Here is a 24,244-nt window from a genome sequence, read left to right on the forward strand (position 1 = left end):
GTGTCTCAAAGTTAAACTCAACAGTATAACTGTTCTCACAACTGCCCATGTGAAAATTCGTAATAAAAAAAAAACTCGCATCATTTTTCTAATGTTTTTTCTTAAAACATGTTATAGAAGTAAAGTCTTTGACATTTTAATGCAACAAAACATCTATGTATCATATAAAGCATTTGCTGCTATAAATCTGTTTTCAGCATTCCAATTAATAAAAAAAAAGAGACAACTGTAGCTCAGTGCTTATGTCTTAAAAAGTGTTTGTGTGCAGATTTTGCACAAGTTTAGATGTACACATATGAACGTACCATACAATTACTTTTGGCTGAGTGAACAAGCAGGCAGCAAATCAAGATTGGCCTATTACACTAAACCAAGATGCCTGTTTGCCTTAACCATATTTTAAATCCATTCCTTTTCCTCTAATTTAGTGAGATCATAGAATTCTGGAGTTGGAAAACACCTTCAGGATAAACTAGTTGATCACCCTGGCACTATCAGTCTCAGATCTTGAGAGAAAAAATGATTTGTTCTTACCATTAGTTGATGGCAGGGATGGGACTACAACTCAGATTTAAGTCTCTTTTAATAAGCCAGACTGTTAGTGTCATGGAAAAGGGCCCTTCCCTGCTGGTCTCTCATTGCTGCAGAGACACCTAGTGTTTTGGAGTTATTCCTTTCAATCCACTTCACGAGTGAAACTGACTTGCCGGCTCCACCTTCTTCTTTCCTGTACTTTCTCCCACAATTTCTCACACACTTAACTGAATTCCAAAGCGCAAGCATAAATCATTGACAATCAACCTCTAAGAGAATATTATCTTGCAACAGCTTCCAAAATCTTGCTTGTTATGCTCGAACGACTTCAACCAGAGAACTTTTAAAATAAACCGTGTTGCTAAACAAAATTAAAAGAGATAGTGAAAAGATTTCTTAAAACGAAAACTTGATCTTAAACGGTTCACTCCAGTCCTATGTCCCAACAACTCAGTTATTAACAGAATACTGAATTAAGTGAGAGTAAAGACAGAGATTGCATCAACATATGTAGAGCAAGAATGGTTCCGGAAGCTAGAGGAGGAAAGAGAAGTATTATTACACAGGAAAAGAAGTGGTCAGGTGCACTTCCTACCGTCAGGAGGATGGTGCGCAGTCTCGAACTATCCCCTCAAGACGCCAGATCGGTACTTACAAGGGACAGAGACAGGGATTAAGCCCGGAAACCAAACAGCCGATTTCGCTGTGGGGGTCCCCGTGGCAGGCAAAGGAAGGAGGAGTCCCTGACCCGTCTTCTCCTCAGCCTGCCCGCCGGAGCCCCCCGCCACCCCCCGGGGCACCCGACCCCATCATACCCGTGAGATAGTTGGTCCACTTGTACAGAACCCCCTCCATGCTTCACAGCCCTGCGCCGAGCATCCTCCTGGCCCAGCGCCGGCCGAAGTGATGCGGGAAACTCAGAGCCTGGGCAACCCCTCCCCGCCCGCCCGGGCCCCGCCCCCGGCGCCCCCAGCCGGCACCAAGCCGCCCTCAGGCCGCGCGCGCCGCAGGGACGTGGCGGCCCTCAAAGGCCCGGACGGCCGCTGCGTGGAGCTCGGGGGCCGCGAGACGTGGCCTCAGACATCCCCGGGCTAGCCCCCGAGGAGGCGGCGGCAAAATCGCGACCCCGGCCGGCCTTCCGTTCGCGTTTCCGCTGCCGAGCGCTCCCTCCTTCTAGCCCGCCTTCCTTCCACTCCGGGTTCCCCGTTTATTTTCATTGACCCCGACGTCGCTTTCACTTCCTGGATGAAAGGGGCCGGCGCGTCCCGGGAAACCCCTCCCCGGCGGCGGGGCCGGAGGAGCGGGCGCGGCCTACGGCCCCTTCGCCGAGCCAGAGGCTACGCGAAGAGGGCGGCCCAGAGCCCTGACTCCTCCTCATTCTCCTACAGACCCTCGGCTGGCGGATCCCACTCTCATCCCGGACACTGAGTCCTGGGCCGACCGCTCCCCAGTATCCTGGGGCCTAAGCCTCGGGGCCCAGGACTAGCGCAGGCAGACGCCACTGTGCGCGCAGCCCCCGGGCCAACCCGAGGACTAGGCCCCAGAGCATTCGTCTGTCAGGCGCTGATTTAGGCCTCTCAGGTTTTCCCGTAATTGAGCCTCCGGTCCCTCCGGTGGTTGCTTTTCAAAAAATAAAAGACTTCCTATTTATGTTAACTTCGCATCTTCTTCACATTCGGGGGATCTGATAAATTATCTCCTAGGAAGGCGGTGTGCCTCTGAGAATCCTCCGGCAGGGAACAGCGAAGGGCCCCAAGGAATTGTCACCACGCAATAAATCTTAGCCACTACTTCATTTAGAACATAAAACATGGGAGCAAGCTTTGGAGTTTATTTTAAAAATGAAAATCTGCCCTCGCTTTTAGGATTTTTAAAAATCCTGTTTGGAAATGACCATCCTTATGTATGCTGCTGCTTCTGTTTAGGCTAAATTGTGTCAACTCTTTGCGACCCGTGGATTATAGCCCGCCAAGCTCTTCTGTCTATAGGATTTCCCAGGCAAAAATACTGGAGTGGGTTGCCATTCCTTCTCCAGGGTATCTTCGCGACCCAGGGATCGAACCCACATCTGCTTGACAGGCAGGATCTTTACCAGTGAGCCACCTGGGGCGCCCTATCCCCATGTATAACTGACAATTTTCAGATGTATGGAATTTTGCACACTTTAAGTAAAGCTTAAAGCAAGCTCACTGCTGCTGCTTTTCTTAGCATCACCGAGGTAGGTAATATCTCCCATCGGAGAACCAGGCTTTCGCTGAAGTCCTAGTTTGGGTAAGAGTATTCGCCCGGAAATATAGTGAATTGATGGTTAGATGGCCAGATGGATATGACAGTATACAAGTAGTGGGTTTAAGACCGCGGTGATGGGATAGTAAAATTTATTGTGTATATTATTAAGTTTTTATACTAAAATGCCAAAAGTGAGCATATACGACTCATATAGGACTTTTGTGTCAGACTTGGTCATATCCCTGCTGTATACTAACTGTGTGAGATTAAAATAGAATGCCCAAGACTCAAATTACCTTGTTTTCTCATCTGCGGAATGTGGATAATGACATCTCAAAGAGTTGGTAAGAAAAGCAACAGCATGAAATTTATCCGCACCTCAGTTCAATTCAGTCGCTCAGTTGTGTCTGACTCTACTCGACCCCATGGACTGCAGTTCGCCAGGCTTCCCTGTCCATCACCATCTCCCAGAGCGTACTCAAACTCATGTCCATTGAGTCGGTGATGCCTTCCAACCATCTCATCCTCTGTCATCCCCTTCCCTGCAACCTTCAATCATTCCCAGCATCAGGGTCTTTTCAAATGAGTCAGTTCTTCACATCAGGTGACCAAAGGATTGGAGTTTCAGTTTCAGCATCAGTCCTTCCAATGAATATTCAGGACTGATTTCCTTTAGGATTGGCTGGTTGGATCTCCTTGCAGTCCAAGGGACTCTCAAGAGTCTTCTCCAACATCACAGTTCAAAAGCATCAATTCTTCAGCGCTCAGCTTTCTTTATAGTCCAATTCTCACATCTATACATGACCACTGGAAAAACCAAAGCTTTGACTAGACCCACCCTTGTTGGCAAAGTAATATCTCTGCTTTTTAATATGCTGTCTAGGTTCGTCATAACTTTTCTTCCAAGGAGTAAGTGTCTTTTAATTTCCTGGCTGCAGTCACCATCTGCAGTGATTTTTGGAGCCCAAGAAAATAAAGTCTGTCACTGTTTCCATTGTTTCGCTGTTGATTTGCCATGAAGTGATGGGACCAGATGCCATGATCTTAGTTTTCTGAATGTTAAGTTTTAAGCCAACTTTTTCACTCTCCTCTTTCATTTTCATCAAGAGGCTCTTTAGTTCTTTGCTTTCTGCCATAAGGGTGGTGTCATCTGTATATCTGAGGTTATTGATATTTCTCCCAGCAACCTTGATTCCAGCCTATGCTTCATCCAGCCCAGCATTTCTCATGATGTACTCTGCATACAAGTTAAATAAGCAGGATGACAATATACAGCCTTGACATACTCCTTTCCCGATTTGGAACCATCTGTTGTTTCATGTCCAGTTCTAACTGTTGCTTTCTGACCTGCATACAGATTTCTCAAGCGACAGGTCAGGTGGTCTGGTATTCCCATCTCTTTCAGAATTTTCCACAGTTTGTTGTGATCCACACAGTCAAAGGCTTTGCCGAGGTCAATAAATCAGATGTTTTTTCTGGAACTTTCTCGCTTTTCTGAAGATCCAACAGATGTTTGCTATTTGATCTCTGGTTCCTCTGCCTTTTCTACATCCAGCTTGAACATCTGGAAGTTCACGGTTCATGTACTGTTGAAGGCGGGCTTGGAGAATTTTCACCATTACTTTGCTAGCGTATGAGATAAGTGCAATTGTGCGGTAGTTTGAAAGTTCTTTAGCATTGCCTTTCTTTGGGATTGGAATGAAAACTGACCTTTTCCAGTCCTGTGGCCCCTGCTGAGTTTTCCAAATTTGCTGGCATATTGAGTGCAGCACTTTCACAGCCCTCAAATCAAGGGCGACCCCAAATGGGGAAAGAAGGAAAATGCAAACCTGTAGCCGGTCCCAAATAGCTAGGCTCTGCAGAAAGGCTTTTAACCAGGGAGAGCAGTGACACCTGTTTACCAGTGTGTGGCTTAGCCTGAAACCTCTTAATGTATGACTCTGACCTTAAGAAGGCGCTTCAAGGAAACCCCAGAAACAAGAGTGCCTCTTCCGATGCGCACCCATTCTCTAGGAATCTGAGGGCCTTTCACGCCCCATCGTGTAACCCTGATTACAACCTCCCACCGTAGTCTTTTTATTTCGTCTTTCGCCAGTTTCTAAAAAAAGAGAGAATTTTACTATCGAACCCTGAGGAAACTGGCTGTAAACATGAGGACTTGGAAAGGAGATGCGGTGCAAAAGTACAGTGTTGCCTCAGGGACTGAGAACAGCCCATGAAAGCAGGGGTGCAGCCAGCAGCCAATTGACACAAATTCCAAGGGTTGGGCTCGCCGCAGGGGAAAGGGGCGGTGCTACGCTTCACCCCGCCGCCGGTCCTGTGTGACGTAGAACAATGCTCGCCTGCCACGCGTCGGAAATGGGCTACAGCTGCTGCCGCCCCCTTGCAACTGACACGCTTGATGGAACGCAGTGATCATCTGGGGGGTGAATCCAGGAATCATGCGTGTCTTATTTAGATTAATCGTTTTCTTTTACGTGTGGGGCATTTTTACTGCTCAGGGACAAAAGGCAGAGGAGAGCACAGAGGAAGTGAAAATAGAAGTTTTGCATCGTCCAGAAAATTGTTCTAAGACAAGCAAAAAGGGAGACCTGCTAAATGCCCATTACGACGGCTTCTTGGCTAAAGACGGCTCGAAATTCTACTGCAGGTAGGATATGATGAGAACAGCTCCCGAGTCCAGTTGATGCACTAAATCTAACCTCCCTCCACCAACCGGAAGCCTTTTTGAGGTTGATTTTGAACAGTAAGAGTTCAGCCTTTCTGAATTTTCTAGGAGGAAAATAGGATTTGACACAGTATTTCCCTATAATATGGAATATTATTTTTTTTAATTACTTAAAATGTTAGCCCAAGAAATTATTAAAAATACACTACATCTATATGCTCTCCCCACTATCTCCTATAGTAGTAAGTCAAGGTACTGTTTGTAAGAATGTTCACACTTTTCCTTTGCTGTGGGTTGGAGTCTCCTTAGAGAGGATTATGTAGAATAGTTTATCTGACCTTCAGAAGCACAATATTTACTGACTGGAGGCTGCTTTCCACTACTAGAAGCCACTCCAATGACTTTTCTCTGGTGATTTTCAGACCCTGTGTCTTTGTGCCCTGCCCCCTCATCCCACCACTACTTACTCTGATTTAATTGATGTTTTATTACTCAGAGATAGAATGTCTTTTCTCCTTCTGTGCTACTACCCTATAAAAATACGATTGGGGAAAGTTAATTCTTTCCATTTAGAAGAAAATAGAGAAATTTAATAAGAAGAAAAGATGCAAATTTTAACCGTGATTCAAATGACTTTTTGAGGCTAAACCTAGACCATCCATTTTTTTTTAGAATAAACACAGAATGGTTAAATAAGTCAGGTGGACAAACTGTGCAGTTAGGGGCAGGAGACCCATTAAAAAGGTAACTGTTGAGTAGTTTTTGTAAAGATAGCAAGAAAAAAGAAAATGAGATGACTCCTAATGACTAGCTTTGGGCAAATCAAACCTCTGTCTGGCTATTATGAGGGAAGTTTGAGCCAAACACCCCACTATGGGATGCAGAATGAGTCTTAATATAGGAACAGACATGGTTAGAGAGGTTTCCAGTTTTACATAGGAACTAAATACTCAGTTGTATTTTAAAGTTTAATTTTATTTTCCTTGAAATCAACTTACCTAGGTGCTGTTTTTAATTACAGCCGGACACAAAATGAAGGCCACCCCAAATGGTTTGTTCTTGGTGTTGGACAAGTCATAAAAGGCCTAGACATTGGGATGATGGATATGTGTCCTGGAGAGAAGCGAAAATTGATTATACCTCCTTCATTTGCATATGGAAAGGAAGGCTATGGTAAGGTAAAAACATGGTAAAAATAAATCATAGACTGGGGTATATACTCAAAAAATTGAAAGCAGACTCTCAAAGTTACTATGAGTAACTCATTGTTACAACTATGTTCACAGCAGCATTATTCAAAATAGCCAAAAACTGAAAATAACCCAAATGTCTATTGACATAAGAATGGATAAACAGGGGGGTTCATGTTTGGGAATGCATGTAAGAATTAAAGATTTTAAAATTTAAAAAATAAAAACTAAAAAAAAAAAAGAATGGATAAACAAAATGTGTTATATACATTCAGTGGAATGTTATTCAGCCTCAAAAAGGAAAGAAATTCTGATATATGCTACAACATGGATGAACCTTGAATACATTATGCTAAGTGAAATAAGCCAAACACAAAAACCAATACTGTATGATACCACTTACATAAAGTACCTAGAATAGTCAAATTCATAGAGCCAGGAAGACCAGCGTGGTTGCCAGAGCCAGGGGAGAGAGGGTGGAATATAGGCAGTTGTTATTCAATAGGTGTAGAGTTTCAGTTCTGCAAGATGAAATAGTTCTAGAGGCTGGTTGCAATGTGGATATACTTAGCACCACTGAACTAACTCTACACTTAAAATGGTTACAGTGATAAATTTTATTTTAATTGTATTTTCCCACATTTAAAATTTTTGAATTACTAAAAAAATGAAAAATCACAGAGAAAATAATTATAGAATATAGGGTCCAACAAACTTTAAGCTGTATGGAATCTAGTCCAGCCCAGTTCTTTTTACATATCAAGAAATTAAGCCATTGTTGCAATACAAATCTTTGGCCAGAGTTCTTTACTCCACACAGTGGCAATATTCATAATTACAGTGTATATTTTATAAACTCTACCTTAGTCATTTAAGTATAAGTTATTTTATTATTATATAAATGTCTATGCTGCTAAGTCACTTCAGTCGTGTCCGACTCTGTGCGACTCCATAGACAGCATCCCACCAGGCTCCCCCGCCCCTGGGATTCTCCAGGCAAGAACACTGGAGTGGGTTGCCATTTCCTTCTCCAATGCATGAAAGTGAAAAGTGAAAGTGAAGTCGCTCAGTTGTGTCCGACTGTTCGAGACCCCATGGACTGCAGCCTACCAGGCTCCCTCGTCCATGGGATTTTCCAGGCAAGAGTACTAGAGTGGGGTGCCATCGCCTTCTCCAATAAATATCTATAGAAAATACTTTTTGTGAGGAGTACAAAAGTCAAATTCATAAAACTCAGGAAGCTGAAACATATGATTTTAAAGTAAAAGGACAGCATTGGAACATTGTAGAAAGAACATCTGAAACATAACAAGCTATTAGTCACTACTATCCAAATTCAGGAGAAGCCTTGAAATATAGAAAAATGAAGAGCTTCTTTCAATATATTGCTATTTTTAAAAATCCTTGAGTAAGCTGTGAGAACCTAGGTTAAGCAAATAAATGAGGAAAATGTTTGCAGCATGTATAAACATGTATGATGACATGTCCTAGAAATGGGCAACTTCATAAACAAGTGGCCCACTCACTGAAAAATATAAATGAGTGGATAAAGATGTGATATAGATACACACACACACATACACACACACAGTGGAATATTTCTCAGCCATAAAGAGGAAAGAAATCTTGCCATGTGCAACCACATGGATGGACCTAGAGGGTATTATGCTAACTGAAAATAAACCAGACAGACAAAGGCATCTATTAATTTTTCCAAAATTAAATTTTTAAAAATCACTAAAGTGGGGCTTCCCAGGTAGCTCAGATGGTAAAGAGTCTGCCTGCAATGCAGGACACCTGGGTTCGATGCCTGGGTTGGGAAGATCCCCTGGGGAAGGAAATGGCAACCCACTCCAGTATTCTTGCCTGAAGAATTCCATGGACAGAGGAGCCTGGTGGGCTACAGTCCATGGGTCACAAAGAGTCAGACACAACTGAGTGACTACCAAACACAAAAGTGGAGCAGAACAGAAAAAAATTTAAAAGGGGGAAAAATGGGCAGTATGGCAGAAAGCTGGTCTCTAGCATTCTCAGCTGGGTCCTTTCTTCCTTTTACTGTGTGAAAACTAGAAAGACTTTTTGTTTTTTTGGCTGTGCCCTGTGGTTTACAGGAATCTTAGCTCCTGGATGAGGGATCAAACCCTGTGCACCCTGCAGTAGAAACACAGGATCTTAAACACTGGACCTCCAGAGAATTCCCTAAAGAAAGAATTTTTACCACCTCATTTTGAGTCCTTCCTAACCCCAGCTATTTGAAATATTTAGTATATAATTAAGGGTTTCTACAATGAAATATTGTCTTTACACCCCAATATTTCATTGAAATGGCATGCCCTCTTTAAGGCTGTTGTTTTACTCATTAGAAGAGCTTGCCTATTCTTTCCAGCAGGAGCAAGGATCACTGCCCCCAAATTGGACTGGAGGAATGTTAGTGATACAAATCAGACTCAGTCAGATTTAAAACTCCTAAAGAGACAGTCCAGATAACTACATCTTCACTTTCAAAGTTTTTTGCCACTCATTTGGTTCCATCAAAATAGCTCCCACAAAACCATAATTAAGGTATCCTATTTTTAGTTGTAAAGGAGCCTAGGAGAGAGAGAATTGAAGATAAGTTAAATTGAATGTAATCTTGTCCTAAAAACGGTGTCATAGACTGAGCCCAATTCTAGACAAAGTAATACAGGCAGAGTTCGACTTTCAGCCTCCTTAAATCTCATTTTCAGAGTTTCTCTTGCTCTCTTGTAGACAAGAGAGCATTCTGCTTGCTACCAGAGCACCCACATCTCTTTATCAACTGGTGCTCATACTAGGTCCTGTTACCACATGGCAAATGATTACTATTTTTATCCTTATGTAAACTAATTTATGCTTAGATATGAATGACTACCCAGGCAGCCTAAGCTATTAATAAGCTAGACCCATGTAGCAAAAATGTATAAATTTGACTTCAGTTTGACGTGTCTCAATAAATATGAATATAATGAATCTCACTAGTATAACAGTATCACCAAAACCTTCATCTTACATGTAAGGAAACTGAAGCCCAACAAAACTGTGTTCTTTGGAATGTAGCCAACTGCTAGTTTACCTGTATTATTTATGATAACTTATGAATAGCTTGAATTCAATTATTTTAAAAGCTGCTGTGTAGACCATAAGCAACTGCTTAACACACAATATCTTGATTGAATAAGCTTTTCTAAATAAGTTGCTATTAAGACCTAACATAAGCTGTAACTTTATTTTAGGTACTTAAAGAAGTCTTTTCTTCTGTGCAATATTCTTGCCTAATGTCACAGAGCACCTCTGCATGTCTTGAAATGCATGTGATTTGTTAGTGCTTTAACTAACAGTACATGTGGTATGTACAGAGTCTTTACATTAACTCCTAAGTCTTTTGATCTTCTAAATACAAGTAATTCTATAGTAAATGCATGTTTTTCTCTTCTTTATACTTTCATTTTTTAGTAAGATAAAACTAGCTGGCAATTTATTCTATGTTTACAGTTGAATTTGGGGGAAACTTCAACTTGTAGTAGTTTGCCTTAAGAACTTTGAATTTATTTTTATTATTGTCAGGAAAAGTTATTCTTCTGTCATAAAGAGATCTGAATGAGACAGACTGGGGGTGAATCTTATAAAAGTATCACTGACTCAATCATTTACTCTAAAGTTAGGTAAATGTATGTTGTTGGGATGGTCACACTAGCCATGTGATATATGGGTAGATTTTTGTGTGTCCTGGTTTGGAGATCACTGATCTACTTCCTTTGGCTGTAACTTTCAAGCTTTTTCCTTTGAATTATATAAATATTGTAGCAAGAATCCTCCACTTTTTCATTAAAAAATTAGTTTCCATCAAAGAACAAACTTCACCATTTTTTAAAATAAATGATAGACACCATTCATTCAACAAATTTTTGAGTAACTATATATTTGAGTGGTGACAAAAGCCACCCACTGCAGGTCATTTTTATGAATGGCCATCTGAAGAGGCCATAGCTTGCTAAAATTATCTGTGACATCACTTAATTGGCTCACTTTATTAAAGGGAACTATTTAACTTAATACTTAAAAGAGTTTTTTGTGATTAGAAATTTCTTCATGAAATTGTTTCTGGTTTGTTCTGTTATTGCAGTATTTTTTGTCTATATGGCAAATCTGACAAACAAGTATATTAATACATATATTTTATTCATACTTCCAAGTAACTGGACAAAATCATTTTCTAAAAGATAGTGATCTTTGAAATATTTCTGGCTGTGAATTTCTTCTCTGCACTAGCTCTTTCTTGTATAATGCTGGAGTATATTGTTAAAAATTACATGATCTATATTTAAATTTAATCAGGAAATAATGGTCCCCTAAGTCTTTAGAACTTACTTGTTTTGAAAACATATGAGAAAAGTGTTCCAAAGAAATATTTAGAAAGCAATTCTTACAAATATGAAATAATACAGTCATAATGCTATCATGGCTATTTGTGAATAAACATTTGACCATTATCTTCATGTAAGTTAAACTGTTAAAATTCATACCTTTAGCAGAAGGCAAGATTCCACCTGATGCAACATTGATTTTTGAGATTGAACTTTATGCTGTGACCAAAGGGCCACGAAGCGTTGAAACATTTAAACAGATAGACGTGGACAATGACAGGCAACTTTCTAAAACTGAGGTAATTCAAACAGATTTCATACATACAATCTAAGTTTTTATTACCGTTGAAATACATCTGTGTTAAAGCTATTATGTTTACTTCTATCTAGCATAGGCTAATTAGTTTGATTTTATAGAGCTAATTACAAAACTATTAAATTCTAAGAAGAAAATGTGCTTGTTTAATATAAAAGTTGAAATGGAGTCAACCTGTTTAATTTCCTTTCTCCCTGTAAGAGGGTCATTAAAATACCAAACTAATCTCTACAGGCATCATGACTCTAAAAATAGAGTCATGTGACCCAGCAATCCCATTCCTGGACAGAGATATAGACAAAACTATAATTTGAAAAGCTAACAGGCACCCCTGTTCATTGCATATTTACAACGTCCAAGACACAGAAGCACCCTAAATGTCCACTGACAGGGATAAAGATGTGGTGTACATACATACATACATACATACATACAATGAAATATTACTCAGCCATAAAAAAGAATGAAATAATGCCATTTGCAGCAACATAAGTGGACATACAGATTATCATACTAAACGAACTGAAAGACAAATATCATATGATATCACTTACATATCGAGTCTAAAAAAATGATACAAAATAGAAACAGCCTCACAGACATAGAAAACAAACTGTGGTTACCAAAGGGGAAAGGAAGAGGGAAAGGATAAATTGGGAACTTGGGATTAACAGATACACACTGCTATATATAAAGTAAACAAGGACCTATTATATGGCATGTGTGTGCATGCATGCTCAGTAGCTCAGTCATGTTTGACTTTGACCCCATGGACTGTAGCCCGCCAGGCCCCTCTGTCCATGGGATTCTCCAGGCAAGTACAGTGGAACAGGTTGCCATTAACATTCAGACGTTAATCTCTGAGTATGTACTGTTAACCATCTACAACCTCAGGGGAAGCTAATTTGAAGATCTGTTTCTCTTCAGAAAATTGCTTCAAAGGTTGAAAAAAATAAAACCTCAAATAGCCTTTTAAATTTCTGTATCACGTATAATAAGTAGTCTGAGATATGTTTCTTGAAAGTTTTCTCAGAGTTTCTGGAAATTTATTGTGGTGTCTTTTTTATTAAAGAAATATTATTTTGGCCCTCTAGATAAGTCATTACCTGAAAACGGAATTTGAAAAAGACGAGAAGCCACGTGACAAGTCGTATCAGACTGCAGTTTTAGAGGATTTTTTTAAGAAGAACGACCGCGATGGGGATGGCTTCATTTCTTCTAAGGAATACAATGTCTATCAACATGATGAACTATAGCATATTTTTATTTCTAAATTTTCTTAGCTACTCACTGTACTTTATATGTAATACAAAGTCACTTTTCTCTGTGTTGTATTTTCTATTTTTCCCTCATGAACATATTTTGATCCTTCAATACATGTAATATTGGAATAATAAATATGAGGCTTTTTTTTGCAAAATTTAACTTTCAAATAGGCATGATTGTGTTTCCTTTTGCATTTTTCTGTTAAAATGAATTGCAGTACCATGAAATCGACCTCTGCATCCTATTAGGCAATTTTTTCCCCTTCAAGTTATAGGAAGACACCTAGGTCATAATTTACAAGTTCTTGCCAACTCTAACCTTAACAACATGTATAGATATGTAAATACCCCAATTTTTAATATTTAAAGTACCCCATATTTTAAACATATTTAATAGGAGCCCAAGAATTAACATTTCACTTGTTTTATACATTTCATAGCTTCACAGACCGTAAGATATAAAAATCTACCAGACTTCCCTGGTAGACCAGTGGTTAAAACTCTGAGCTTCTACTACAGGGGAAATGGGTTCACATTTCACATGGCACAGCCAAAAATAAAATCATATGACTGAGGAATCTTCCTTTAGTTTGCATGCAGAAAAGTATTAGTTGTAATAATATGTCCCACAGAGAGCCTCAACACAGTGTCTGTACTTTATGGTGCAAGCTTCTGGCCTTGGGTATTTGTTCCAGTGGCTAATGTTTGAAAGAGGCTTGATCAGACCAAGGGCTTTGTGCCTCTGTCTTAGAGCATGAGTCATAAAGTCTGTGCTGCTCTGACCTGTGCACTCCCTCAGACATCATTATGAATGTGCTACACCTCTTCCTTCTCGTAGGCCTTTATATTTACCATCCCTAACTTCTTGTCTTGATAGTTTTAAATTGATACTATGGCATTTCTCAAGTCTCCCTTTCTCTGGGTATTTCTATCCTATGTCATTTCATTTCACAATGTTCTTATTACTAACCATGAGCGAACAGTACAAACTGGTATGCCATCAAATTTTTGATAGATGTGTAGAACTGATTTTACACAAGAGGATATCAAATGAGGACATAAAGTGCCATGGCAATTTTGTATCATCGTCAAATCATTGTGGTCCAACATGTTGAGTATAAGAGGTAAGAGATGCTGTAGAAGATCATGCTGGTACCCAAGAAAGGACACATATTTACTGGACCAGGTATGATTTGCCTACTGTGTATGTAGAAAATCGTGTGTGTATGTGGGTTAATCACTCAAGTCGTGTCCGACTCTTTGTGACCCCATGGGGTGTAGCCCACCAGGCTCCTCTGTCTATGGAATTCTCCAGGCAAGAATACTGGAGTGGGTTGCCATTCCCTTCTCCAGGGGATCTTCATGACCCAGGGATCAAACCCAGGTGTCCTGCATTGCAGGCAGACTCTTTACCATCTGAGACACCAGGGAAGCCCATAGAAAAGTGTGCTTAGGTAGTAAACAGCTCTATTCAAAACAAGTAAGTTTAAAACAGTTTTTTCCATTTTATGAAACTTGTACTCTTTCCAAACCATTGTTTATTGATTATCTTTTAACCTCTTTGTATATACTGCTAGAAATCCTACAATTTAAAAGTATAAGGGGACTTTCCTGGCCACTCAGTGGTTAGAATTTTGCCTTCCAGTGGAGAGTGTGGGGGTTCGATCCTTGGTCGGGGACCTATAATCCCACATGCTTCTTGGTCAAAAAAACAAAACATAAAACAGAAACAATATTGTAACAAATTCAATATAGACTTTAAAAATATTCCACATCAAAAAAAAATCTTAAAAAAAATAAAGCATAAGGGCAACACAAATCCCACTAGGTTAGTGAATATCACATATGTGTAGCACAGAGCTAGACACTTCATAAAATAAAAACATCTACTATCTTTTCCTGTCTCCCAATATTTCTCCATTCCCATAACCCAGTCTTATACCTCCTCCTCACTTAACTCAATCTCAACTTTCATCCCTTCACCTTCCTCAGAAAACCCTGCTCAGTAGTAAACTTAAGTTGATAACACAATATACTTTGGTTTAGAAACTGTATCCATGTCTATATCCATATAAAAAAGTCACTTTTTTATCAGTATACTCATATTTGCATCTGAATTATATACTCTGCAAAACAAAAATGTCATGAAAGCTATACCGGAAATTATCCTATGATAATTCTAACCTTTCTATCCCATTATTTTCATACCAAGTACTTTTAAACTTATGTTTTAAAAAATCATAGATGATATCATATGGATATGGAAATTTACTTGAAAACTATTCACATTTAAATAAATAAAATTTTAACCCTTCTACATACATAAACAAGTAAATATTTCATATTTACACAATTGCCTAACACCTTCATTGGCATATGCCTAGTAGTGACTGCTGTACTATATACTTTGAGTTCTGAAATTTTATCAGTACTTCTGTAATTATTTTAATAAAGCAAGCAAGTGCAAATGCAAGTCACTCAGTTGTGTCCGACTCTTTGCGACCCCATGGACTATACGGTCCATGAAATTCTCCAGGCCAGAATACTGGAGTAGGTAACCTTTCCCTTCTCCAGGGGATCTTCCCAAACCAGGGATAGAACCCAGATCTCCCACACTGCAGGTGGATTCCTTACTAGCTGAGCCAATTATTTAGGTTTGTGCATGAAAAAATTTCATATGTCTTACAGAGTAGATGAAAAAGGTCTCTGAGAACCAAGTATGTTAAGTGTTTTAAACACTTTCAAAGAAGAGAAGTAACTGTGTCCCAGCTGCCTTAACTGTAAAATGACAGTAGTGAGTTCTTATAAAGACAAAGCTGGTGCGCACATATATACCTACATCACTGAATGGCAGCCCATTACTACTATCAGTCATGCTTAACTATGTACACAAAACCCCATACTGAGCTCAGTGTGCTTTTAATTTGATACCACAATTAAACATTTAGGATTACATTAAATTATTAACACATTTTTCTCATTTTACCAAACCTAGGGCAACAGTTAAGGCATCAGAAAGTTGCCACTTGTGCATTCCTGTCATCCTCAAATATCGAATTAAAAGTTGATTTAAAATGACACGTATCTCGAAAGTTTTCTATGTAAAATGGCAGACTAAGTTCCAAAGTATATGCAAATGGAAGATTTTATGAAGGAATGTCTATATTCTGAATTTTATCTGTAAGCCTTTCCAATATAAACAATATTATTAATCTTCATGACAATTTCTGAGGTAGACACTATTATCATCTCCATGTTATAAATGGGAAAAATGATGCCCAGACAGGTTAATTTCTCATTCCTCCCCCTCTTTAATTTGCTACAATTCATCAAAGTGAACCAAGATAATTTTGGAAAGGTGTGTGGTACAGTTGCACCCAAAACACCAGCAAGGTACATTCATTTGCCATTTTATTTCATTCTCTTGTGCCAAATGTCAAAACAAGGAACGGCATGAAGTCGCACATACTTCTGCCCATCAACAGAGCACTGAAAACACCCGTAAACTGTCTCCCTTTTAAAGTTCCCCATTCCACAGAGTATGCAAGGTCCTTTTGGAATGTTGTGATTAAGTAAGTTAACACGGATGTGAGTACCTTCTTTGAGTGAAATATCACTCATGCTGAGAGGTTTGTCATAATAGTCAGAAAAAAGGTCATCTAAGTAAAGCTGTGAACGAGAAATGGTGTCCATCACTCTTCTATCTAAAAGGATAAAAACAGACGTGTTAAAAGTCGAATAAAAAAATGTATAGCTAGACTGCATTTATAAGTATGTGTAAGTCTAAACAATCAGTCATGAAATTTGGCTTTTAAATTCAAATTCTTAAAGAAAAGATTAATAAAGAGAACCTCAAGTGTTAATCTGAGAAGGAACAAAATCTTCAATGGACATACTTCTTTCAAATAGTATATTTCTCAATCTGTAGAGCAGTGCAAATGTTGCCGTTTCTTCCCTTTCAAATCCTCCTTTTGACACTGAAGTGACACAAAGGTCTATAAAAAAAAATTTAGAAGATGTTATAATCTGAACAACTCATATTTTATTGGGAGTTTTAATTGTGGTTGAATTCTGGCACATCCCATTCACTTTATTTTTTAAGTTAAATTTCACATATTTTTAGAAAAGTTAGCATTTACATGGTACAAAATTCAGAGTGCAAAAAGAGGATACAATGATAAATAAGTCTCTTCACTGACCCCAGCTTCAGCTTTACACCCCAGGGGTAACTACTATTGTGTGTACTTATAGAAATACTCCATATATTTCACAGGCATAAAGGCTATGTACATATGTATGTAAGTATGTACATATATAAAATCTTGGGTTCTAAGATTAATAGATATACATCTCTTTAAAATATCATAGAGATTATTCCATGTCAGTAGTATCTTTAGTGCTAATTCTTAACAGCTTCACAGTATTCTACTGTGTGGATGTACCTTAGTTCACTAAAGGGTACAGGTTTTTACAATTATACTGATCATTAGAAGTATAAACTGATAGAATTGATACATCTATCAGAATGTAAAATTACATATATTTTGGTCTTATTTACACTTCTAGGAGTTTATCCAACAGATACATGTACACACATGTGAAATCTGTACTTAGGAACAGACTGCACTGTCAGGTTTTGAAGGATTCTTCCTCCCTACTATATCACTGTCATTACTGGCAATCAATTTAAACCAAAAAGCTGCTGAAAAACACGTGCCATTCCAGTTCTTTGCAAGCATCACTTACTAGCATATTAGCAGGTCTGGGGTCATAAACAGAGCAAGTATGTCATTATCTACTTCTCTTGGGTCCGTGCCGCATTTCTTATTAACTCTAACGGTGCTTTCATTTTCTGATGATTTACCTCTATGTTAAGTACCTGTGTTAAAGGATATTTTCATAACTCCAGCCAACATGGTGATCTAGGAATTAATAAGCAGGTAATGAAATAGAAGGTGTCCCAAAAGACTCAGTGCAATTTTAAACTTTAATACAGTGTGCTTGAATACCCCAGGGTGCTGCTGCAGAAGTAGAAATGCTACAGACTGGCAAAACATCACTTGATAGTCTACTTGAGTTTCTTCTAAACTCATTTAGTTTTGTAAATCTTAGACGTTAAGCTTTTTAATTTTTTCTTTCAATCCCTCCACCTTAAGGTTATTTCCAAAATTCTACTATTATGAACTATCTTTATACATGTCTTTTCACATATGTGTGAGTATATGTGTAGGATAAATTCCTAAAAGTTTAAATAAGATTAAAATATATGTAATTTTAAATTCTGATGGACATTATCAGTTATATCAGTTTATACTCTAATGATCAATATAATTGTAAAAACCTACCCCCATTAGTTGGAGAAGGCAATGGCACCCCACTCCAGCACTCTTGCCTGGAAAATCCCATGGACGGAGGAGCCTGGTGGGCTGCAGTCCATGGGGTCGCTAAGAGTCGGACACAACTGAGGGACTTCACTTTTTTTTCACACCCTTTAGTGTCCCAAACAAAATTTATTAACATGTTTTGTTTTGGTTTTTTTTGACTCGTCATTCTCTCTTCCAACAGAACTGCAAAAGCTAAAACAGGTCTAAAAATGTTTACAAAAGTGTTTATACGGACTTATGGTTGCCGGGGGAGGGGTGGGGAAGAATGGGAGGAAGGATTGTTAAAACAGTTTGGGACGGACATGGATACCCTGCTGTATTTAGAAGGAATTACCAACAAGATCCTCCTGCATAGCACAGGGAACACTTCTCAGTGTCATGCGACAGACAGGATGGGAGGGGAGTTTGGGGGAGAGTGGATACATGCATATGTACGGCTGTGTCCTTTTGCTGTCCACCTGAAACTGTCGAAACATTGTTAATCAGCTATGCTCCAATACAAAATCGAAAGTTTAAAGGAAATAAAAAACAACAAAAATGTTTATAAATGGCCTTGCCTAATCCTTGGGTTTTACCTAGATTTGAGCTGATTGGTCTCCTAATATTAAAACTTGATGCAATGTAGAAATTTAAAGTGACCTGAACTGCAGTATCATATAAGATGACGGTTTTAGAGAAGTACTTGTACCTTTAAGGGTTTAGGTAGTCCAGGGTCAGGAGAGCTGGGTCTATGAAAGGAAAACCTGAAGAAAGGTTGTCTTATGCTAGCTTGGGTGCCCTGACACTTTCCTACTGTGTATGCCTCCTCTATTTGCCATCCTCAATAACTACCTGCTTGAGTTCTAAATCACTTCAGTTGTATTCGACTCTTTGCGACCTCATGGACTGCAGCCTGCCAGGCTCCTCTGTCCACGGTAGTCTCCAGGCCAGAATACTGGAGTGGCTGGCCACGCCCTCCCCCAGGGGATCTTCTTGACCCAGGGATCGAACCCGTGTCTCTTAATGTCTCCTGAAATGGTGGGCAGGTTCTTTACCACTAATGCCACCTGGGAAGCCCCAAAACTACTTATTAGAAGGTTATTTTTTATTTTCCCATGTTAGTCAAGGAAATACTTTGCCAGTGGATTGCATTCTAGCTCTCAACTATAACTGGAAGTGGGGTGTTGGGAAGTCTACTGCTTTCCCCAAGAAACAGGGATGAGGTTATGGGGAAGGAGGGACTATTGGGTCTTTCCCAGTCATTTCACCCAAGCATAATATCAACATTGCTGACAGCATCACTCTTCATCATTAGACACTCAGGGAGAGACAGAGACAGAGATTCTCACTATAATAATTTAAGTGTTTCACGTAAATCATTCACTCACCAAAGGCACCATCCAAGTAAATGAAGAGTTCAAAAACACTGAAAGCTATGGTTGTATGTGCTGGAAAAACAATAGCTTTGTCCCTTCCCTTGGGATTCTGTTCATCCATAAAATGAAACTATATTAAATAAATTAAACAACATTGTTAAGGAGTATAACATGTAAATGATATATTTTTGGAGAAACAAAACATTCCCTACAATCCTACCAAAAACAAACAAACTCTTCCACCCCTCCAAGTAAAGAACTACCCTACTTGAATTCAACTGTTTATAGCAGAGGTTCAAATAAATGATCCAGGGACTCCGGATCTATATTAGGAAATACTTATTACTTTCTCATTTACTTTGTATCCAAGCCAATGACTAGTGCTACCACAAGGATGATGCTTCCGGTCATAGGAACCTTTTCCTTTTTACTGCAAATCCACTGCCTTTAAGGGCTACATTTGTTTTTAGCCTATTGTATCCACTGTTTCAAAGCCCCCAGAGCTTTTAGCAGCTTTCCAAAGCAATCACCAACAATTAAGCAAATGTTTCATTCAGTTCATGCCCCCAAAATGATACAATAAAACAATTTGGTGGGCACTTAAATGTAGCCACTTCATTTGCAAAGACTTGAAAAGATTATCACTGTATTCTATCTTTCTAATAATTAATTTTAATAAAACAAATCATCATTATGTGTCATTATTAGGTGAAAGGCAATGACAAATAATGTCATAATTGAGCTAAAAATTAAACACAAATAACTTTTCAGGATTTTTTAGAGGATTTAACTTTGAATGAAGCATGTTTGGCTACTGACAATGTTATTTTAGAAAAATTAATATAAAAATGTAAACTCAACTTTTAAATTCAAGTATAAACTATCACTTAAAAATAAAATCGAAGCGTTCAGTAAACACACTCAGTCTGTATTCTTAAAACAGCATTTAAACAGTACTCTGAGGGACTCCATTGTGCACTTTATTTTACATGTTTATAATTCAAATTTTCTTGGATTTCTTTCTTCATATTCTAAACCAAAACCATTAGCGTGCAAAATCCTATATACAATTACCGCTGTTTAATTTCAATATTTGACAAAATACACAAGGCTCTTGAATACTTAAATTCCCATTGCAGCTTTTGAGAACAGAAATCCAGTGAGTCTAATTGTTTACCCTCATGGCTTCCCCACGAATTCCAGCGTGCACAGACAGTGAGCACTGTCGTGTGGTTCGGATGCTTTCCATGACCACACACAACACTGCCTTTCTGCTGCTCCTTGACTGACGTATCAAACTGTGGTCAAAATTAATTTTTCTAAAATCAAGAAGACAGACATTCACAAGAATCTGTATCATCTAACTATGTATAATCAAGTACACTTTTGCTTATCATGTGTTACTATTCATGATCCACCTTAATTAAAAGTAAATCAATGCAGTCCTAATACAAATCAGAAAGTATGCTCAAAAGAAATTTAATAATCTGCCTTTCCTATTTCGTTAAAACATGTGTACTAGAGGAGTCTGTTGGAGGAAACTTTTAGTGTATTTGTTGCAAGTAGGTTCTTGAAGTCTTGTAATCTTATAATTTAGCAAAATGTGTGCAGAACAAAAGCCATCTTGCAGAAAATTAAATTTTGTTTAAACCAAATGATTCTGGATATCTACACTTATCCAAAGTTCGAGTATATGATTAATTTGTAGTATTTCAAATAAATCAAACAAATTAGTAAAATATAACTGGAATGTTTTAAACACTTTGTCATGAAGTTTATATAACTAAAATGTTTAAAGAAAACATGGAAGTCTATTAAGGACTATTATACTGACCGTGTAGTAATTTCCTTGAGTAATGTTGATACTTCCACTTCATGTTTGGTTACTACACCAAATGAAGCTTTTACTGCAACGGAATCTGATCCAGTAACATTAATCCCAACGTCATTCACAATATGGTTGCCTCGTCTTCCATAGAGTGAAACATCTGATTCATCTTCATAATTCAGTAGCTGATAAGATGAAATACCTTTAAAACAAGAAATCAATATTTTAAATGTCTCAAATTCATCTAATGTAAATATAGAGTAATACGTTAATTTATCATTTAAAACTTGATTACCCAAATGTTGAGAATGGTACCATCTCAAATCAAGATGAAAAAGAGCAATTCAATTAATTTGACAAGAGAAATAAATATCCAGAGTACTTTAAACGAACTCAAATTTTCTTTCAGCCAACAGAACACTTAAGCATCAAGATCCAATGATTAGTTGAAAGAAAAACAAGTGTTTATAAGAAAAGTTTGGCAAAATGTCAATTTACTTTCTAAACTAGCCTCTTAATACATTTCAGCTTACCAATCATAATAAGAGAATTAAAAAATAAACACAAATTAATTTAATCTCATTTAACCATATGAGATAGGTAAGACTGAATAACAGCCCCATTTTATAAATGAAGAAATATATTATTATGCCATATTCTAAACTGATCTGATTAAAACAACTTATAAAATAACTAAAATTAAATTATACAATAAACATAAAATACATTTGAAATTATTCAATCAATAGATTTGCTACTATACAAACATTAAGCATTGTTAACATTATTATGCTACAGTAATAAAAGCTTTCATCAATGAAAATATGTAAATATTACGAACATAAGTAGCACAGACAACCTACATTTAGATTACGAATAATACACGTGAATGAGTAATCACTCCCAAACAAACATTCAAACTTACCAGCTGAAATTTCTCTGTCTCCTAGAAGAATATCTTTCAGTGTAAAAGGTGTTGAGGTAAATTTATATCTAGGAAACAGAAAACATCGCTTCTTCTTTACCACCAGACTTAGAGGTTGGTATTTGTCAGCCTCACTGAGGCTTGGAACAGGAACTAATCTCCCTCCATCTCCAACTTGTTTGACAAAGCTCTTGGTAGCAGCAGCAAACATATTAATACTGAATCAAAATGTCATCCACTGCAACCCTCAGATAACAAATCCATATTTTCAAAGAAAATCAGGCATAAAACTAAGCCTTGCTTGATTTTAAATATAATTGTACACGTGAAAAATACAAAGCATGGTCTCAGCAAGTAGCTTACCACTATACAATTCACAACACTGCCTCCCTGGTATGCTCAGGCAATGAATTATAGATTAACAGTGTAAAATGATACACTAAAAGCAAGTCAATTTGGAATTGCAGTCTATAATACTAAAATATATGCAGAAAACTAGTAATCTTTAAATACCACCAATGTCCTTGATGAGGCTCACAGTAGTGGTTTGCCAGGTTTGAAGGAAGCAAATAGCCCTTTGGGGAACAATACAATTTAGCCACTAACATTAGCCCTGGACACCATCTACAGTGGACCTAGTCCAAAGGGAAGTCCTTCACAAATCCATCATGCCAATATTGGCAACAGAAAAGTACTGTTTCTCTGTTATAGTCCAGTTTATTCTTTGAACATTTCATTCATTTTCCTTGTATGTTTACAAAACCAAGTGATTAATATAAAAATAAATTCACAGAATATAAGGAAACAATTGCATGCAGAACTTTATAAAATACTAAATGAAAGATATTTAAATGTAACTGCATCAACTCTGATTTAGGGGCTTATCTTAAGCTACTACATAGTATCTCTTTGAAACAGAGTCCTGCTGCATTTATTTTCTTTTTGTTTCACCATTATTATCCCAGTTACTCAACATTTAAGGAGAGCAGTATAAAGTTTAGGTTTGTTTTTAAGGAATTTAATGGCTAAAAATAAATTTCATAAACAAATCTGAGTGCTGAAATAATGTACTGCCACAGATACGTGGATAACATTTTGAAATAGTGGCTATGTGGTATTTAAAGTAAGATATTCATTAAAATATATCAATGAAAAGCAATTGATATATTAACATCTATACAAGGGGGAGGTGGAGGAAGATAAAAACAGGCTTAATTCAAGCCTCAATCAGCTTGATTAGATTCTGGATAATTTTTTTTTCATTTGATCTCTAGTATCCAGGGCTTCAGAGTAACAATCAAAAAGTTTCTAATAATGTCCCTTCGTGTGAATAAAACTGTGCGAGGGAATCTCCAGAAATGAGAAGACACAAGGAGTCATTTCTGCACGTGGCAAGCAAAACCCCTAGAAGCCAGCCATAGGACACTTAATGTCGCTGTCTGATCCCCAACAAAGGTGGTACATCCCAGGCAAATGCCATCACAACCAACATAGGTATTCAGAAACAGCATTAATTAGAAATGGTTTCACAGAAAAGCCTTCGTTTACTCCTAACGTGCCTTGCGGGCATCCGCTGGCCCAGCACTCACCAGGCAACGAAAGCCTAGAAGACAAAGGAGCCCACCCTGGGTGAGAGGCGCGGGTCTCCGGACGTGCCCGGGAGCACCTAAACGCAGGGCTCCAGGACAGGAGGACCCACTCGAGCCTTCAGGAGCGGATATACTGCGAGTCTTAGGCTTCGGGCCCATGCCTGGGGAGGCTCTCCAGCAATTCTGCTTTTGGAATTTTGAAATTATTTTCTTAAAGTGACGTACCCCTCCTCTTCCCCGTCCCCGTAACCTGGCCAGAAAAAAAAAAAAAAAAAAAGGCTGAGCTTCAGGCCTCAAAGACTCTGAAGCTTGCCTGCCTGGCGACAAGCCTCTTTCTGGGAAGGGAATGGCCTCCTTTTAAGGACACAGAACTGCGGTCTCCCCGAGCCGGTGGGCCGAAGGCCGGGCACCGGCTGCAGCCGAGAAAGCCCGGGCTAGGAGGGCGGGCGGGACTGGGCGCCAAGGCGCCCGGCAAGCGGGTGGGCGGGGCCGCCAAGGAGCGCGGCGGTGCAGGGACACGAGGGGGCGTGGCCGGGAGCGGGACCTGCGCTGCCGCACCGAGGCTCCGCCTCCGGCCCC

At 38.7% G+C, this 24,244-nt stretch overlaps 3 protein-coding genes across 7 annotated transcripts in view; 1 reads left to right on the forward strand and 2 right to left on the reverse strand.

The window, feature by feature from the left end:
- Positions 1-1,749, reverse strand: part of PLEKHA3 (pleckstrin homology domain containing A3) — a 36,736-nt gene extending 34,987 nt beyond the window's left edge. The window contains exon 1 of the mRNA XM_004004543.5: positions 1,350-1,749. Within this exon, the coding sequence (XP_004004592.1) occupies positions 1,350-1,389 (40 nt within the window). The 5' untranslated portion in view covers positions 1,390-1,749. The remainder of the gene's footprint in view (positions 1-1,349) is intronic.
- A 3,347-nt stretch (positions 1,750-5,096) lies between these two features.
- FKBP7 (FKBP prolyl isomerase 7) lies at positions 5,097-12,752 on the forward strand. Of its 5 annotated transcripts, none has more exons than XR_009599310.1 (4): positions 5,097-5,413; positions 6,453-6,604; positions 9,873-9,985; positions 11,169-11,282. XR_009599310.1 is itself a non-coding variant. In XM_004004544.6 (4 exons), the coding sequence occupies exons 1-4, from the start codon at positions 5,205-5,207 to the stop codon at positions 12,573-12,575; spliced, it is 657 nt and encodes a 218-aa protein (XP_004004593.3). In that variant the 5' UTR covers positions 5,097-5,204; the 3' UTR covers positions 12,576-12,752. The 5 variants fall into 5 exon arrangements, 4 of the variants coding, with proteins under 4 accessions (XP_004004593.3, XP_011987998.3, XP_060265668.1 ...); XM_004004544.6 differs by lacking the exon at positions 9,873-9,985 and adding an exon at positions 12,414-12,752 and having other exon boundaries at positions 11,169-11,302; XM_012132608.5 differs by lacking the exon at positions 9,873-9,985 and adding an exon at positions 12,414-12,752 and having other exon boundaries at positions 11,172-11,302.
- A 3,225-nt stretch (positions 12,753-15,977) lies between these two features.
- Positions 15,978-24,159, reverse strand: PJVK (pejvakin). The gene is made up of 6 exons (XM_004004545.6): positions 22,077-24,159; positions 21,158-21,353; positions 20,501-20,642; positions 19,336-19,453; positions 16,481-16,579; positions 15,978-16,288 (listed from the first exon to the last, which is right to left on the reverse strand). The coding sequence occupies exons 1-6, from the start codon at positions 22,285-22,287 to the stop codon at positions 15,996-15,998; spliced, it is 1,059 nt and encodes a 352-aa protein (XP_004004594.1). The 5' UTR covers positions 22,288-24,159; the 3' UTR covers positions 15,978-15,995.
- Positions 24,160-24,244: the final 85 nt, after the last annotated feature.

The sequence above is a fragment of the Ovis aries genome, chromosome 2, assembly GCF_016772045.2.
Source record: "Ovis aries strain OAR_USU_Benz2616 breed Rambouillet chromosome 2, ARS-UI_Ramb_v3.0, whole genome shotgun sequence".
In the NCBI taxonomy this organism is placed as follows: domain Eukaryota; kingdom Metazoa; phylum Chordata; class Mammalia; order Artiodactyla; family Bovidae; genus Ovis; species Ovis aries.